The sequence below is a fragment of the Lutjanus erythropterus genome, chromosome 2, assembly GCF_056507025.1.
Source record: "Lutjanus erythropterus isolate fLutEry1 chromosome 2, fLutEry1.hap2, whole genome shotgun sequence".
Classification (NCBI taxonomy): domain Eukaryota; kingdom Metazoa; phylum Chordata; class Actinopteri; order Lutjaniformes; family Lutjanidae; genus Lutjanus; species Lutjanus erythropterus.
Window position 1 is genome coordinate 8,340,862 of NC_139318.1, and position 18,736 is coordinate 8,359,597.

Below are 18,736 nucleotides of genomic sequence, written 5' to 3' on the forward strand. Positions count from 1 at the left end.
AGTCAATGTGTCTCAGATTCCAGGTCTTGACAATATTTTCACATTCCATTCAGGTGAATCATAGTAATCCTCTCTCGAGCTCAGGCTGTTTATCTGCAGTCTTGCAGCAACAATTTCCTTTTATTACAAAATGCATATCAAATTTACTAAATTCCATCTGCTTCTTTTAGATCAAAACCTCCACACCCCCTGAATAAACGGCATGATACGGAACCTTTTATCTTTTATTTACAACTTTATTAGGAATTTTTACACAAGATCACAATAGCATCAGTATAAAAAGATTTTTGGTTTCACAGTGTTTCACATAAAAAGACATTGAAGGTACAAAAAGAGTAAAAATACTGTAACATTTAACATTCCAAACATCTCTCACAAAATGTTCTAAATGTTCACTTTTGTTCCACAAGTTGCGACACCGTAGCATGTGAGCGACCACGTGTTTGTCTGTTTGTCACGTCATCTGTTTGTACAGCCTCTGCACCCAAAAACATGTGGGTTCACTCCCTCTGCGTGTGGGTGTGTGAACGTGTGTTTGTGTGTGTGTGTGTGAGTCACAAACTGCTCGATGGAAGAGGAGAGTATTGCAGACTCAGGAGTGACTATTGCCTCACTCTGCCTGGACGGGCTGGATGAGTTTTTCCGAGAAGATCCCAGAGTGATTTTCTACATCCCCGTGCTGCTTCCAGCTCTCCTCCCTGATCCCCCTCAGCAGGCCGTCCTGCTGCGAGACACAGACAGTAAACACATGTAACATATCAAGGAAACATATCCACCCTCTGATCACATACTTTGTGCCTGATTGTTAGAAGTGGCTTTTGGTGTGATTTCCTGTTTTTTAGGGGACTGACAAAAAAAATCTACAGCTGTATTCACAGTGTCTTCTCACACCACTGGGAGAGGGGCTCCCCTCATGTTCCAGCTAAGAGTTGCCTCTTGAAAAGTACTATATCAGTCCCTCCAGGAGACTGCAATGTTGCAGTGGCAACTGACTCAGTGTTTTAAGTATTTTACCAGTTATTATGTTACTTTTTTTTTTATCACAGGCACTGAAAAGGGTTTGTCATTGTTATTAACATTTATTAATGCTCTGTGCACGTTCATATTTCATCATTTTGTGCTTATTAAAAATATTAAAAAAAGGTCTCTGCACACCTGAATGTATGACAGGTGAGGAAGATTCAACTTGAAGAAAATCAGAAAAGACTCCCACACACTGTCTCGCTTTCTGTTGATTTATTAAATATCCAACATTTCGGTCTGGAGGACCTTCATCAGGTATACTTTATTTAATATAATAATAATAATAATAATACTCTAATTTTGTGCTTGCAATCGAGTATGAGCTTCAAAAAGAGTTTACTTCTTGGTGGAATACCCCCCAAATGTACTTCTTCATTTACAAATGAAGCAGATTTTGTTCAGATTTTTTGTATTCCTGAGCCGTGTTGGTAAGGTTACTTTAAGCACACCGGAACAACTTGCCTTAGACTTTTAATGACTTATACAGAAAAATTACACTTGCAGCTACAATTTCAAAAACAACCTGGGGTGCCCCTGTAGCTCAGCTGTCCTATCTGAATAAAGGCAAAAAGCCCAAAAAAATAATCTTTAGAAAAAAAAAAAAAAAAAACTAAAAACATCACAATGCATCACTTTTTTAGTTTTAGAAAAGCTGCTGTGAAATCAGCCATTTTAGGCCACAACAACCTCAACAATTCTACTGCAGAAGTGAGCTCATTACCGTCATCACTGCTATTTTTATTCTGAAGATCCAGTCTCGTGGTATTCAACTATAATAATTTTTTTGATGAACTTCTTATATCAAATAATTTATTTAAATTAATAAAATTAAAATAGAATTCATATATGTAAATATATAAAGTTATGTATATATAAAGTTAAATATTGACTTGTTTTCAGCTTTTAATTTTTCATTTGATGGTATAATTCTACATTCAGTTCATATTCTACATTTTCCTGTTCCTGTTGTGTTACATTCCAGTCTCATCACACACTGAACCCTGAACATCGCCTCTCTGTCCGACCTCGACTCAGGTCTGACAAGCTGCTTCCATCTCATCTGTTTTCTCACCAACCTTGACATCTTATAAGTACTTCTTTGTTTCCATGTACGTCTTTCTCATCTCAAGCTTTATGTATGTTTGTCTTTGTTCCTGGCTGCATATATTCCTGTGTGTTTCAATCACTTTGTTCTTGCGCTCGCTGCTTGTAGAAATCTGCTGTCAAGGGTCAAACCAGTAACTGATAAAATCATCGATCGCGACAGCTGATCGACAATCTGCGCTATAAAGCAAATATGAAACTGAAGAGCATATTTTTGGTTTGATGACTAATTCTCACAGACAGCTGAGATGTTCCATGTGCACCGACGCTGCCAACAGCATTTTTCCAGTGTCAAAAAAGTAGTAGAAAACATCTTTGGTGATACTGGATTTGACTGGACTTGTTGGTGAGATTAGATCCTTATTAATCAACCACCATCAAAATATGCTTTACAAATGAATTATTTTTCATTTTCCCAAAGCAGTGATGAGACGAGGCAGTATTAGACTGACAGAGAACAGTTAGGAGCCCTCTGTGCTGACTCTTATTTCTCTCAGACTTAGAGCTACTTTAAACACTAAAATACTTTGTGAACTCTCAGACCACAAACTAAGCCTTAGGATGTTTTGTGAATATGGTTTCTGATCTGCAGTAGAGATATTTGAATATTGACATTTGAAACATTTCCTGCTGTCAGACTCTATTTTATCTGCAGTGGAAATGTCTTGGGGTGACATCTGTTTGGCTGCTTACTCATCACTCAAGAAAAACAGTGCAGGCAGGTGATGAAAAATACATCAGCAGGGGGACGCACACACGGCTCAAACTGAAAATTAACACCCACAGTATACTGGTTTAAATAACATAATCAGAGTCAGAAAAAAGTCCGCAGTGCAAAAAAAAAAGTTGCAAATGTTAAAGGAAATGTGTAATTTTCTATCTCGAAGTGCCACAGTAATGAGCTACAAGAACACAAACACACACACACACACACACACTAACACACTAACCTCTTGAGTGTCAGCGAGCACCAGGATGACGTCTCCCTCATCAAACTGCAGCAGGCCGTCTTCAGTCGCTGCGTGGCTCTCCAACGCCACCCCCTGGTGGAAAACACACACCGCATCACAATTTACACTGATGTCAATTAACTTAAAAAAAAAAACTTGTAGGGCTGCAACTAGAATTTATTTTCCATCAGTTAACTTCTCAATTAATAAATTAGCTGTTTGGTCTATAAAATGTCAGAAAATGGTGAAAAATGTTGACCTGTGTTTCCCAAAGTCCACAAATGTCTTGTTTTGTCCACAACTCAAAGATATTAGATTTATTGTCATAAAGGAGTTTAAAAAAAGAGAAAAGATTCACATTTAAAAAGCTGGAACCAGAGAATTTTGACTTTTTCCTCTTTAAAAATTACTCAAACTGATTATCTGATTATCAAAGTAGTTGGTACATAATTAAATAATTGATTAATAACTGATAAATAGTCGCTGCTCTAAAAAAAATAAATAACCTTTTCCCAGTTTGCAGATCTTTAAGATCGGAAGTAAACATATTTCCTTTGTGGCACTCACAGATGCAACCACAAACAAATTCTTATCCACCTCCTTTGTACTGGAGAGGAGGCAGAAATTTAGGAGCTTAACAAATGAAACCACAGCTATCTACACAGCTAGATACCACTAGAGCTAAATTAAATGCTCCTGTTATTTGGGTGAACCAGTCCTTTAAATTAACTTGAAGTTGAAGAATTGTCCACCGTGTGCTAAAAAACAGTTCATGCAACAAAGAAAACACTGTTTCCAATGATAATCTGACCATAAAGAAAGTACAGATATTACTGGATGATGCGTATGATTGAGTCATGATTCAATTTGATTACAATGAGCCAACTTTAGCTTAAAATCCATTCTAAAAGTCTGATACATATTTGAGGATTTGTGTCATGCACTTGTAATATGATGATTTTGATGTAGTTTGTCACATTCGGTATTTTTATTGTATTTATTTTTAGTAAATTTGTCAGGGATGATGTATAAATAACATTAATTTCATACATTAAGTATATATGATTGGTACTAGCTACCAAATACTTTCCATCTGCAGTGTGTGGGCAGGTAGACAAAAATACTACAAAATACTAACACTCCTTTTATAACACTATTGCTATGGATACTGTGTATGAAAAGTCCTGTGTGTGTTTTAAATGCCACTACAGAGGATTTTTCACCCTGCCACACTATCTGAAGTAAAACTGAATTCTTTGGTGGTCAAATAAATATATCTTAACACATGTAAGTTCAAGTTTCCTACTGTGTTGTAATGTTTTATTGCTCTTTAAACTATGCTTAACTTAATATGAATAAACTAGAAATTATATACAGTAGATTTCAAAAGCCTCTAAGTAGTCTGTTTTTCATTCAGTCTTAAAGCGAGACTACGTAAATTAGGAACATGTTTCATCTGAGAAATGGGAAGTTGAACTCATTAATAATAAAACACACTCTTGGTCAACTGAACACATTCAGGGGTTTTCCAGCTGAAGCCTCAGCTGTGGTGGCTGATGTTAGCTGAGAAACTTTAGCTAGATATTTCTGAATCAGTTGACAGACTCCTTTCTATTTATGCTACTACTACACTGGGTTTTAGCATTTACCATTATCTAGTCTCTTGAGGTGACTGTTACATATTCCTGCTTTGAAGGACTGTTAAAACATTTTGGGAAATATCCTCATTTACTTCCTTTGAGACAGTGAGAGGATAAAGTCACTATCAATCTCAAGTTGTCAAAATACAAAGCTGGAGTTGGAACACGTTGAGCCTAGCTTAGCATACAAAAAAAAACTGGAAGCAGGAAACAAAAAAACACTGCATCTCTTTGTCAGTTTTACATTTCTGTTTGTGTATGGATTAAAGAAATGAGATATGATATGTTCATTAGTGAGCTTTAGAAATTACACCTATTTTTTTTAACTTTAGCCAGGCTGTTTTCTCTGCATCTAGTCTGTATGCTAATCTATCGTACAGGCTTAAAGAGAAACTCCATCCATTGTACATGTCAAATTGTGTTTACACATCTTGGCGAGCACAACTACATATGGGAAAAAAGTTGACTAAACTCTGTGGCTCTAAAGGGAGCAAAATTGAATTAAGTGATGCCATGTTAGTTAGCATTGGTTTGGAGCTGAGATTTTTAAAAATCTAATGGCTAACATCTTGAGCTAACATTAGCCAAAACTAGCTTAACATACCTGAATCTCTGATCAAACACTCTGTGGTTGGGTTGCATATCTCTGGTTCTCCTGCATCAATTTTGATCCCTTTTTTTCAAAGCTGTTCATATATTGATCTTCCCAGCTCACCCTCAGAAAAAAAGCAAATTAATTTATACACCAAAATGTTTAAAAATAAAATTCTCCACTTTATCATGTGGATGTCCAGTTAGTGTTGTGGGGGCCCTGCAGGGCCTACATGTTCCAGGATCCAGTGCACAAGCTTTCTGATGCCCATGTGGGTGTGTGTATCAGTACACTAGCCTATAGCTATTACTTTGTTGGCTGAAATGTAGTGTCTGCTAATACTCATCTAGCGCGCTCCCTGGCTACCAAGAGACCACAACTAGAAATCCCAGCTCAGATAACCTGTAGTTCTTCCTTAACAGCAATTACATCACTATGACATCACTGGAAGCAGGATGTTGCAGCAGGAGAACTCAACTTTCTTGGTCACTGTAACACACACTGAAGAATCAATTGGTTTTACTGACTACATTTAAAGTTTTCCCTTTACGTCTCCCTTAAATCATAGTTGAATGTACCTTGTAAAGGAAGCCTGGTGGATTTAGGGAACAGGAGTCCTCTCCTGATTCAGCTGTCTCTTGGCTGGTTGGTGCGTCCTCTGTCTCTTGGCTTGTTGGTGCGTCCTCTGTCTCTTGGCTGGTTGGTGTGTCCTCTGTCTCTTGGCTGGCTGGTGTGTCCTCTGTCTCTTGGCTGGTTGGTGTGTCCTCTGTCTCCTCCTGCTCTTGAGCAGTTAAGAGGGGGCGTTTATCAGTGGAGCGGAAGGAGACACGAGGGGCAGGAACAGGCGGAGGTTTGGGCTTGGCCTCCTCTGATGGTGGATCACTGACGCTCTCCTGCTCTGGACTCTGTGGGGCGTCGCTGTCCGCAGAATCCGAGGGGTTGGACACCTCCTGACTCGCAGCCTCTGACTTTTCTCCAACCCCAGAGTCATCCGACTGGTTCCCTGCAAGTTCCGCCTCAGCCTCTGCCTCCGCCGCTGCCTCCGCCTCCACCTCTGGATTCTGACTCCCCATGCTCCCGTCGCTGCTCTTATTGTCGCACACCGACTGCCTCTTAGGCGTGTTGGTGCCGCTGGAACTGAGATCGGAGTCTGACAAGTTGACGTCTTTGGATGAGACGCCGCTCTCCTCTGGCAGGCTGGATTCTTCAGAGATGCTTTGCGATAGCTGGGCAGGGGACGAGGGGACGGCGTCTTTTCCATTCTCGGTGGAAGAATGGATGGAGACGTGGTCAGCTGGGAAAGCTGTATTGCATGGGATGGGGTTGGAAATAACCAGGGACTTTCTCTTCTTTGACTTGGTCGTTGTGCTATTTGAAGAAAAAGTACAGTCTCTTTATTTTTGTCCTTGAAGCCAGAAAAGAACTAGTTTTTGTCCAGGATATTGACAAGGCAGATAGACAGTATTAGGAATGTGTGTTATTTACACAAGACATTCTTGTTGGGAAGCACTGACGAGGAAACCTGACAAAAGTTCCTCACCTGTTGAGACCCTTGATGATAAAAGCTTTTCCAGAGTGTTGAGTCTCCAGTTTCTTCATCACATTGTACAGCTCACGGTTCAGCTTCAACACAAAGTGCAACATAAGCACACAGGCTAACTTGCAACACAAACTCTATACCTTAAATATGCAGTTGTACAAGTATTTCTACAGATTTAATACTTCACATTACAAGTAGGAGGAAATCAAGGTATCAGTGTCATATCTTACCACGCTCATTTCCTTGTAGAAGACGTCTCTCAGGTTCGATATGTTTTGGAACACCGTCACGTAGCAACCTATCCGGCTACAGAGACAGAGACAGATCTCAGTTTGTCTTTCACTTCATCCACATGACACTAGTTGAAGGAATTAAGTCGACTTCAGTTACGGTGTCCTGTGCACATACTGGAAAATTTCTGTTTGCATTTATTCCATCTTTAAATGTTATAGGACTAGAATGCACATCTAAAAATCATGAATCATGAAAAACAATGAATAACATTAAAGGTCCGGTGTTCATATGTCCCCTTTGGTCAGATTCATCAGGCACAGGCTGAGTTACTTTGCGCAGACAGACTTGTGTCTTTCAGCACCACAGACACTGATTAAGACAAGTTAAGTGGTCTTGTGGTGTGGATAAGATGGTGGCACCACAATGTCCAGTCAGGTACCCTTAAGCCTGTTTACACCTGGTATTAAACATGTGATCTGATCACGTGTGGACCGCTCTAAGTGAGGATGTGAATGCACCCAAGACGTTTTGAGGACACACTGAAATTTGATCGCTCAGACCACTTTCAGAGGTGGTTGAGGCTGAATCTGACCACATTCTTTCAGCAGTGTTTACACAATGTGTCCCGGGCCACAACTGTCATCCTGTAAGTACACACAAAACACACTGTCTCATTTTCATTTGGCTCACTGTAATGCAAATGACATGTTTAGGCTCTTTTACTTGCCAAGATAACTAGTTACTGCAACATCCCCAGATTCTCTTAACAAAATTATGCAATTTTGAGAAATGTGTAGTGAGGAGAGACTTAATAAACTTTGTGGAGTGCTGTATATGACAAATTCTAAATATCTGCTCCCTCTTATAAAATCGACACAGGTTGGACGTCAGGTTATTTCTTTTTAATGTAAAATATATGGTGTCTATTTGTCGCAGCACATTGGCTACTACTGTTTGGCAGTAGGTTAATAACAGCAACACATTGATCTTTGCAAACTGAAATGATGTAACTACGTGTTTATTTTCTTATAGAGCAGGGCACTGAAAAGGCTACAGCAAAGACTTTATCATTTGTGCCTTCTTGTACAATCAATGCATTAAACGCAGCACTTTAAGTTGTTTCTCTCCTCATTCAAAAGATTGCAGCAGTTCGTCGCGTTTCAGTGGCTACTCCAGTCTAAAGTGCATCTTACCTGCCGACATTTCACAGCTAGGTATTTAAACATACATTTCCAGAGGGTGTTTTAACTGAAACAGGTTAAATTTTACAAATACAGTAAGCAGTAACCAATATAGGTTAGTTTTTGGTCACCTGTGAATAAAGTCCCCAGACTTTCTTGAAAAATAGCCCAAATTTATGAATTGTTGAGTCAAGAGAAACTTTGTAAAACGCTGTCTATGACAAATTCTTAATTATCTGTCCCTTCTTTTAAATTTGGCTAATGTTATACATCAAGTTATATCTTACAACAATGCATTTGGTCTGCAAAGCAAATTCATGTAGCTATGTGTTTGCTTGAATATAAGGCGGTGAAGTGTGATGGACCTGACCACAAATGCTCTTCTGAGATGTATTTTGAGACATGATGGGATGCCAAGTGAGAATCAACATACTCAGAGCAACTTAAATTGCTTTTTCACACATCTGCACACGCTTCTTACATAAACCCAGTACATCTTGTTTGTACTTTTGAGATTCCACTGTTATCTAGGTCTGTTGATTTGCTGCTGTGAACACTCAAGCATACCTCTGATAGAGAACAGGCAGCTCCTCCCTCAGCTCGGTATTTATTTCTTCAAAGACACTCTGGGCTTTGTTGAACTCTTCCTCTGCCTGTTAAAAGAGGATTTGAACATTTTTTAAACCACTACAATTGAAACCACCTTCATCACTTCTGTGTTTTTGCGTGCTCTATTACTAACGCTACCTTTGCTATTTTGGCTTCATCCTTTTTCTTGGCACTCTGCAGCGCTTCTAGGTGGTGTCGTGCTGAATCGTAGTCCACCAGCTTGCGACCACGTTTAGCTACTCGTTCCTGAAACACAGAGCAGAGTTTCTTCAGGTAAACACTGTGTCCAGGAGTAAGAGGATGGATGATATCCCACTGAGTCATCAAATTCACACTGGTGTATGCAGGTTAGCAGGAACTGATTCCAGTACAAATAGCATCAGGTTACCTTGACCTCAGGGAACTGGCTGGTATAGTTCTCCATGGTGCGGACTATCTGGTCACTTAATTTCTCTTCATAGTCGTTCCACAGCAAGTCTTCACTCTAAAAGACACAGTGGGAACCACATTAGTTAAACTGTAACTCTAAGTCTGAGTCAGTCTAAATACCAGACAAACTTCAACCAAACCACAAACATGATTCCAGCAAAGAAGGATTTAAACACTGTTGCACAATGTGAAAAGCTTTTAACTGTGCAGCAACCGACTGTGAGGGTTGTGATCCTCCTTTTAACTTAAATGAATATCTTGACATCTACATTTAATCAATGCTGGTGTGATGGAAAGCAAACAACCTTAAGCTGTAGCCTACACGTCATGAGCAGACAGCCTGTCATTAGTGGTGTTCAAGAGTATCTAAGAAGAAGCATTTGATCCAAGTAACATTTGCAGGTACACTTAAATGTGTCGCAGTTAAACAGCTTATTTTTTTTAGTTAAACTTCACTCTGATGAATGTTAGCTTTTAACAAGCTAATGTTAAATCATGGTAATGTATGTCAAATTAAAAGGAGCCTTTAACAGGAAAGCTAATGTGGTTGTTAAGCCTGTGGCTTGTGTGTGTAGCAGGCCACTGTCTGGCTCAGTGTCTGCATGGTATTACTGCTTTATGCAAGATTTGATTGGCTGTATGTAAATAAGATAAACATCAACATTGTCTCCAGTATATAGTCACTTTTTAACTTAAAACTGCATCTATATTTTTATATGAACAATATTAAAATAACAATTTCCACTGCATGGGACCGCAGGGCTCAACTTGACTGTACTCGCTCTCTTTTTCAGTTTCTCATTGTCTAAAGATGTGAATAGTACACAGTATATTTTTTGGTATCCAAGCCTCAGTCAAGGTTCCAAGTGAGCTGAGCCACTACTATAATACCAGTTCCAGAATGCAATGATTTGCAAAAACTTTTCAACCTATATTCAGCTGCAACAGTACAATGACAAGATATTTAACATTCAAACTGATTAACTTTATTGTTTTTTGTAAATAAACACACATTCTGGATTTGATGTTTGCAACATGTTCCAAAAAAGGTTGGACACAGTCATGTTCACCACGGTGATACAGCTTTTCTTTGAACAACACTCAGTTAAGTGTTTAGGAACTGAGGACACTAATTGTTGAAGATTTGAAAGTGAAATTCTTTCAGTCTTGCTTAATATAAGACTTCAGGTGCTCAGCGGTCCAGGATCTCATAATGCATTATACACTTTCAATCGGAGACAGGTCTGGACTGCAGGCAGGCCAGTCTAGTACCTGAACTCTTTTGCTACAAAGCCACGCTGTTAGAAAATGTGCAGAATGTGTCTTGACATTGTGTTGCTGAAATAAGCATGTCCCTGAAAAAGACGCTGTCTGGATATCAGCATGTGTTGCTCCAATGTTGCCTTTCAGCATTAAAGGGGCCTTCACAGATGTTTCATCAAACCATAGGCACTAACACACCCCCACAGCATCAGATCAGATACTGGCTTGTGAAGTTAGCGCTGGTAACAATCTGGATGCTCCTGTTCCTCTTTAGCCTGGAGGACACAACGTCCATGATTTCCAAAAACAATCTGAAATGTGGTCTCAACTTTTTTTGGAACTGGAGTTGTAAATGGTGAAATAGAAACACTGCAGACCACTGACTGGTCAGAGAAACACTGACATCTTGCACACTAAATGCAAATTGTATCTGAAATTTTTTAATTGACTCAATACAGTTTCTCTTTAAAAAACGTCAGCCTGCAAAAACCACACCATGATCAATTACTAAAGCACAGACATTCCTCTGTTTGGTTGATAACGAAGGGATCTCAAAAGGAAATTATATCCTCCATTGTTCCAGTGTATCTGACACACTTACGATGTCACAGCAATTTCACCTGCCATTGCTATGATGATCAGGTAATGCAGTCTACACTGAGCGCTTCCAAGCGTGTAGGAGAACCTGCAGTGGCTGCAAAACCTGGGAATAAAGTTTTCAACATGGTGGCCTAAATCTTACACAATGGACCTTCAACTTGTACTGTACGTACATGCCTGCAGGCAAAATGGAGACCGTTGCATATATTTTCATACCAACTTAGATCAAAGCCTCTTTAAACACTCTAGATGGAAACAATTTTCCAGCAAATAAGTCCAACCTACTGAAATGAAACTGACTTTATCATATGATCAGCTCTCAGACTACCGTTCAAGCAACAGTTCACAAAAACACATCGTGATCACACCTCTGTAATGACGCCGAGATCATCCACGCCATTCCAGTCTGATTCGTAGATGTCTCGCAACGTCTGGGACAGCCTCTTGGACGTCTCATGCACGGCTGTGGAAAAGAACAGGATATTGTAGGAGGACAAAAAAACATCTTAAAATATAATCATGACTCCTTAAGGATCAACTTATCATACAGCATCAGCAGCGCATTGCATTGTGGTGGTATTGTTTTTTGGGTTTGTGGCGGTGTTGCTACACCCACACCGAGAAGGTCAGAACAACACTGGTTTCCTGACTGGAGCTCACAATGCAGGAGCAATAGCTGACAACACCAGAAACACAACGGTTTCTTGCACATGAATCACATATGCAATGCTGCGTCTGCTGTTTTTGCTGCAGGATTTTTATTTGTTCTTGTAAAACATGGCAACGCAGACAGAATTGCAAAAGTCGACACAGGGTCCGAGAATAGAGGAAAGTCACTTCCCCATTATTCACCAGCTCTGTGTTGTGGGTCTCTATATGCCTTCAAAACCTACCTTTCACTGCTGTGTGGTAAGCTTTGACATCTTTAAACAACCTGTTTCCGTCGATCTGAGTGCAGAAGCAGAAAAACAAACAAGTTATATTAAGGAACAGCATCTTTATATGCTTCATCATTTCCTCAAACAACCTCAAATGATGAAATCGGTGTGCTTCTGTTTACAGTCCAGCTTTTTATGTACAAACTTCCAGGCCGCATATATAACACCTGATCGTCTCACCACAATGTCGAGTTTAAATTCAATAACAATCACAACATTTGATGTGGTAGTGGTGAAGTGAAAGCAGCATGTCTTGTCAGCCTGTAGGTTTCCTTCCTGTTACTCATTGTTATTTTCCCTCCAATTTGTACTGTAGTTGTTGCATTAAACACTGAATGAGCTTAGAGAAAATAAGCTTGGTTGCAACAACAAGGATTAATTTTCATACGCAATTAAATTGGTGCAACATAATTTAAAGTGAAACAACAAACTTTAAAACTAGCTTAAAATTAAGAGGATTAAATTTACACAACTCTTTAAACTTCGTTTAGTCTTTACTCTAAACCAAGATTAAATCTGATTCTGTTGCACCAAAACTTTAAACTCCAATTTAAACTGTGATCCAGTATTAACTTTAAACTTTCACTTGAGGAGGTTTAATGAATAATAAGTGTCTTTTTGAGATGGACTGAGCCAAAATAATCAAGTTCCTCAAACAAAGTGAACAGACAAACTCTGTTCTTTCTTTCACCCCAGTTGATCTCTTAAACCAGTCTGTCAGTTGCTGTAAGGCAGTGTCTTTTTCCTTACTGTGTTGTCTGTTTTTTAAAAAAATCTTTTATTGTTTGGCCATATTGCTCCATTAATTCAGCCAACAAATTATCTCAGAGGAGGAGAAATGACATGAATGAATGACATGAATGAGGTTAGGCTAAAACTAAACCTTTTTAGTCAGTTCGTAAACAATGTAACATTCTGTTAACCATTTAAGCTAGCAAGCAAACCATGTAATGTTTTGAAAACTTTTTAGCTAGCTAGCAAACAATGTAATGTATTGTTACCTTTTTAGCTAGCTAGTAAACAACACAATGTTTTGTTACCATTCTAGTTAGCTAGCAAACAATCCAATGATTTGTTGACTTTTCAATTAGCTAGCTAACTCTTTCATTAGATTGCAAAAAAGTAACATTTTGTTTGTTTGTTTTTTGGTTGCAAGCAAACAATGTAATGTTGTGTTAACTTTGTTATTAGCTAACAATGTATTATTGTTTTTTCCTTATTAGGTCCGAACAGCACACAAATTAAATTTGCAAGTGCAACCCAGTCTGTATTTTGTGTCTTACAGCAGCAATTGTGGAAACAAGTGCAATATGGGAGAATGGTGAATGATAAAACATAGTGCAACAGTAGCATCAGTAGAAAGTAGGCATGAGTCAGCATACTAATTCAGTAAATTCCATTATAAAGCAATATCTAGCTTAAGTTTGCGTACATGAGAACACAAGCTAATGATCTTATCAGACAAAGTAATGCTGTAGCAACAAAACACCTGTGACTGGGTGAGGGTATATTTCATTGGTTTTAAATTGAAACATTCATTTGTAAAAGGACCACAGTATTTGTTCACAAGGATGTGTTAACCCTTAAGTGGGCAGTTTCTTGAATATGAGCATACACTATCTCAGTTCTTCTAGTATCAAGGGTAATGTTTGTGCTTATGTATGTAGAGAAGACACTGCACATAGTATTTATGCAGAATGGATAAGAAAATACGAAAGGGCTGCATCTTGTTTCAAGTATTTCCTGTTTTCAAGGCCAAGATGATTGTCTGAACTTGTGGGCTGGCATCTCAACAGTAAAAACAAAAGACTGCTCTTTTCTGTAGACTCAGCAGTGCTCTATCTAACTGGAGATTTTTGGTAAGGAGGTTAAAAATGAGCTGTTTAACTACTTGACAGGGCTTCACTTTGGGTCTTGCAGTGAATAGCAGAGGACTCCCGTGTGTAGGGCGACCTTTTTAGGTTTACCTGTTGTTTGTTGAGACTCTGGAAGCACAGCTCAAACTGTTCATCCTTGGTCTCCATGGTTTTGCCCAGTTTTTGGAGGACCTGAAAGAAAACAATACTCAGAGTCAGTTTCAACATTAGGTAGACAAAAAGTTTCTAGACTTAAATATAGAGCTAAACTAGTTAAAGGGGAACTGCACCAATATTATACATCAAAGTGTTTTACAGGTGTGGAGGAGTAAAGGCCTACTACTGCGTAAATGGACAAAGTTGTATGAAGCCTTTTCTGTCAGAGGGAGTTGTGTGAAAACTGCTAAATGTCCTCGAGAGATGTCATTTGAGTCAGCAACGGTTAAGTGTGACAACTACATGTTTGAAAATGACAAAAAAAAACATCTGGGGACGTGGAGTTAAACAGAAGTAAAGACTGGGCGATGTACGACTGCGATGGACGATGATATCGTTGCTGGGTTGAAAAGGGTCTTCACCTTGGTACCACATGTCACCAATTTAGTTGCGTTTAATAAGAAAGTGCAATAGTGCAATGAACAGCAGCAACAGATTCTTTTTTTTTCTCTCCCACATGTCAAGAACAGAACTTAGGCAACAACTCTACGGCAACTCAGAGGGGACACACTACCTCAAATACAGAAGGCTGTCAAATCACAATATTAGGATGGTAGAGGGTTCAGTGGGTGAGCCATCAATCATTGGCCCAACCCCAACAGAAGTGAGCTTACTAGACCTCTGCAGCGAGGCGGGAAGTTTGAAGCTACATTAACTGCTACTAGCATAACCAGCCAGTATCACAACAGTTTGTGTAGTCACAAAATGTGATAAACAGAGTCTGGTTCCTGTGTGTAATCCAAAGCACAATCTTTTTCTAACCAAGTATGCCGAAACTTACCCAAGGCCTTTATTTTGAAAGTGGAACCAGACAGTGCTTATCTATTATAACTTAGTCTGACTCGCTGGATGCACATTGTGGGTTTAAGTCCTGCCATTGGTTGCTTGCTTCAAGCGATGTGGTGTCCACTATCTATGTTTTCAAAGTCCCCGGGAAACAAGAACAATCTCTTAGTTGCAACCCACACGCTGAAAACGGCAAATTAGCACTTGGGATGCTAATAGTACAAACCTAAAGTGATTGTAGTCATCTTAATGCCAGAGATTGCATCCCTACTCCGCCTCAACATTATTTTGCAGCAGCACTGTTGCTGCATCCTGGGCGTAGCACCGCCCAAGACGTTTGTGATTGGTTTAAAGAAATGCAAACAAAACAGGGTGTCCCCCCCCCCCTATTTTACAGAATGCATGTGCATGGAGCCAGACTTTTCTCCAGCACTGAGCGCTATGGAGAGAGGTCTGGCTATGAGAGACTGTTGCTAACTTGATAGCAGAACGCAAACAATAGCGGATAATACATTGGTGTGAAAGTCCTGCTAACTGTCATGAGGGAAAAAAATTAAATATTCATATCCATACACACAAATCTACTAAATACATTTCGTTGCAATGTCACAAACTGCTGTGAGGCTGTGATGGCGTAACACACCCGAATATCTGACTGAACTGCTGGCCATTAAATTGCATTGTAGGTAACGTGGATTCCAGGTTTTGACAGGGAAGAGGAAAGGCTCCCGTGTGGTAATGTGATGTTTGTCTGTAATGTATTTTTGGTTACGCTGCACTGATTTTGATCATAAACTGGCCATCATCAGTTCGACGGTGTTCTAGAAGTGCGACATTGAGTGGGTGGAGTACTCTTTAGTTGGCCAGGATGGAATATTACCTCATATCAGCTTCCTGCAGATATGATATGTGTTGGGGTAAATGTTGTCTGATAAGAAATTTTGTTGCTCCAGTTGAAAAACATAATCTTGTCCGTGTTCTTGTGAGCAAACTACTGTATGTAATAATGACGCAGTTTCTGAATTACTTCAGACATATCTTTCCTAATCCTGTGCAACAATTTGTTGTTATTTATTGGTCACCATAAACACAGATACCAATGTATCTGCTCAGATGATTTAGAGGTCTTCCACTATTACATATTAGAGACTAATGCTCTTTATATAGTACCACACACCTATGCCTTACCCGAAACAAGGCACACATGGCTAACTATTACAGCGTCCTTCACAGTCCACTGCTTGCAGCTGCCACACTGAATGACCTTTAACTTTAAATCTGCAACAAAGGCTCTCATTATCATGTCTATCCTCCCATTTCCTACTATAAAAAATCCCTGAATCCCCAGAATAGGCCTCTTGCAGCTTCAGAGTACATGCAAACTTGTGTAGCTGCTGTTCTGAGGTGGAGCAGCAAAATCAACCACAAAGTGAGAAAGCGAGAGGAAGTGCACAGTCAGGAAGTGGCAGCTTTTGTGTCCGCACACAGCTGTACAGCACTGAACAACAGCGTGATGCTCAGACTGGGAAAGTCCATGCTATTGGTTTATTAATACATCAGCCCAACTCATTCAAAAAGAGAGTTATAACACACAGAAAAGACAAGGATTGGATGATGTAGTTTATAGTCTAATACTGTAGAGACATGTTCCTTTTCTCTTGTTGGTGAGAATCGCTTTGTTTTGATGAGGTTCAGCAAATAGGCTTGACCTGATTTTAACCTGGGTGGATTTCAGTATGAGTTACAGTTTGGTGCAGAGCTAGATAACAGAACTGGAGGTAGGGAAAGTACCAGTATTTCACAAATGATACAGCTATTCTTATAAATTATCCAATTTGCCAGTTTCTACTGAGGTAAATAACATTAAACTAATCATCTTAAGGAGTTTATTGTCCTTCAGCTAATCGATAGAGGCTACACCCCTTCAAACATTCTGTTTCTAAAAGGAACATTTTTAATAATTCTTACGAAAAGTCTGTTAATTATTTCTGGATGACAGAATCATCTTGAATAAGTCTGACTCCTGGCTCACCAAACTGATGACAGCGTTTCTAGTGCGCGGTTTTGACGTTAAATAGTCCCAATGTAAGTTTCCAAAGTTGGTTTCCCTGTCTCACCTTCTCCTGAGCTCGATTCAAAGACTTCTGGACCCGTTTGGCGAGGAATCCAGCTCCAGCCTGGAGGTTTGGACCCATCTTGTTTTCAGCCATCTTCAGTTTTTCTCCTCAACAAGCAAAAATGATCCGCTTCACGTCTGCTGTTGCTGTTGCCTCTTCTTCTTCCTGACAAACTGCTTCACTGCTGCGAGCAATTCAATTCAAGGCGGCGGAGGTGGAGCAACTGTGTAAGTGTCAAGACGCAGGGAGGTACACGCGCGCGCGCGCACACACACACACACACACACACACACACACACACACACACACACACACACAGGCGGTGTTAAACCCAGCTGAGAGTTCAGTCCTTTACATCATCACCACCGGCTTGTACCTGCTCTCTTGTTCAGGCTTGTTAGAGGAATGACTAAAGTGTTTCTGTGGATGAATAGTGTTGCAACACAGCGCTCCGCTCCCCTCCGCTATCAGCTAAAAGGTGGAAGTCATCCGACAACACTCACCTGGAAATGATGCGCGCAGATTACGTTTCTCTGATGATGCGTGCCTGATTCAGCAACGTGACGTAAGCAGGGGAGCCGCAGGTGAGCGGTAATAGGCATGTTACACTGAACATTTAAAAGAAACAATTACCTACAGGCAGGTTTTTAATCTGTAAGTGGATTGCTGTATTTCAAACACGGCTAAGGAAGTACACTGTAGAAGAAAGAAGAAGAAAAAAGAAAACAGAAAATATACCCTGCTAACAGCGTTATCACTATTTAAGAGGTGTATGGGTGAGGATCGAGGCAGCAGTAGACCAGTAACTCCTGTGTTCTACAAGGTAAAATGACTTTTGATAGAGTTTGATTGGTCTGGAGAAAGTGATATTTGGCAAGTATAATGGCGGTTTCCGGTCGGGAAAGGATGTCAGCTGGCAAAGTAAATTGGAGAAAAGATTCGAAATATTGCATACACTTAAAGGGATGGCTCACCTGCACAGAACAGCGCTGCAGAATCTCCCAAACAATGGAAGTAAATGGTGACCAGTCAAAAAAGTTTAAAAAGTTTAAAAAACAAAAAAACAAAAAAATAAATAAATAAAATAAAAAAACAAGAAAATAAAAACATAAAATGCCTCCATACTGCTCGTCTGGTGTAATGCAAGTCTCCTAAAGCCCCAACATGCCAACTTGGACTTGGACTTGGACTAGAAAAATTGGAATGTACCATCTGAACTGTGTGTGTGTGGTGTGAGAGTGTGCAAGCAGCATGTCAGGACTTTAGTAGACTTGTAGACAAGCAGTATGAAGGCATTTAATGTTTTTTTCCAGTTGTTTTTTTTTTACGTTTGAAAACTGGTCACCATTCACTTCCAGTGTTTTGGGAGAACAACACCGTTTTCCTGTGAAACTCCAGCAGTGTTTTGGAGATTAACCAAATAAACTCAACCAGCAGTCAGCATGAGAGTGAGTAGATGATTTCATTTCTGGATGAACTATCCCTTTAAGTGGATACTTGGGTTGTACATTGAATTAGACTAATTGTTGTGAATTTTATTGGGTTGTATATAGAATCAGAATAGTTGTTTTTGTTTATATTTATCTGGTAAAGGGTTGTATATAGAATTGGGAAAATTGTTTATATTTTTACTGTGTTGGGATGTATATAGACTTGGG

General features: G+C 39.6%; 1 protein-coding gene across 3 annotated transcripts; it reads right to left on the bottom strand.

Annotated features, from left to right (window-relative positions):
* Window positions 1-215: 215 nt before the first annotated feature.
* bin2b (bridging integrator 2b) lies at window positions 216-17,556 on the bottom strand. Of its 3 annotated transcripts, XM_084727339.1 has the most exons (13): window positions 17,455-17,548; window positions 17,079-17,301; window positions 14,071-14,151; window positions 12,059-12,113; window positions 11,534-11,628; window positions 9,262-9,357; window positions 9,012-9,119; window positions 8,832-8,917; window positions 7,080-7,155; window positions 6,850-6,932; window positions 5,888-6,677; window positions 3,078-3,170; window positions 216-724 (listed from the first exon to the last, which is right to left on the bottom strand). In XM_084727339.1, exons 2-13 carry the CDS (start codon window positions 17,169-17,171, stop codon window positions 611-613), a joined length of 1,770 nt encoding a protein of 589 aa, XP_084583465.1. In that variant the 5' UTR covers window positions 17,172-17,301; window positions 17,455-17,548; the 3' UTR covers window positions 216-610. The 3 variants fall into 3 exon arrangements, with proteins under 3 accessions (XP_084583465.1, XP_084583474.1, XP_084583455.1); XM_084727348.1 differs by having other exon boundaries at window positions 216-721; window positions 17,079-17,556; XM_084727329.1 differs by having other exon boundaries at window positions 17,079-17,555.
* Window positions 17,557-18,736: the final 1,180 nt, after the last annotated feature.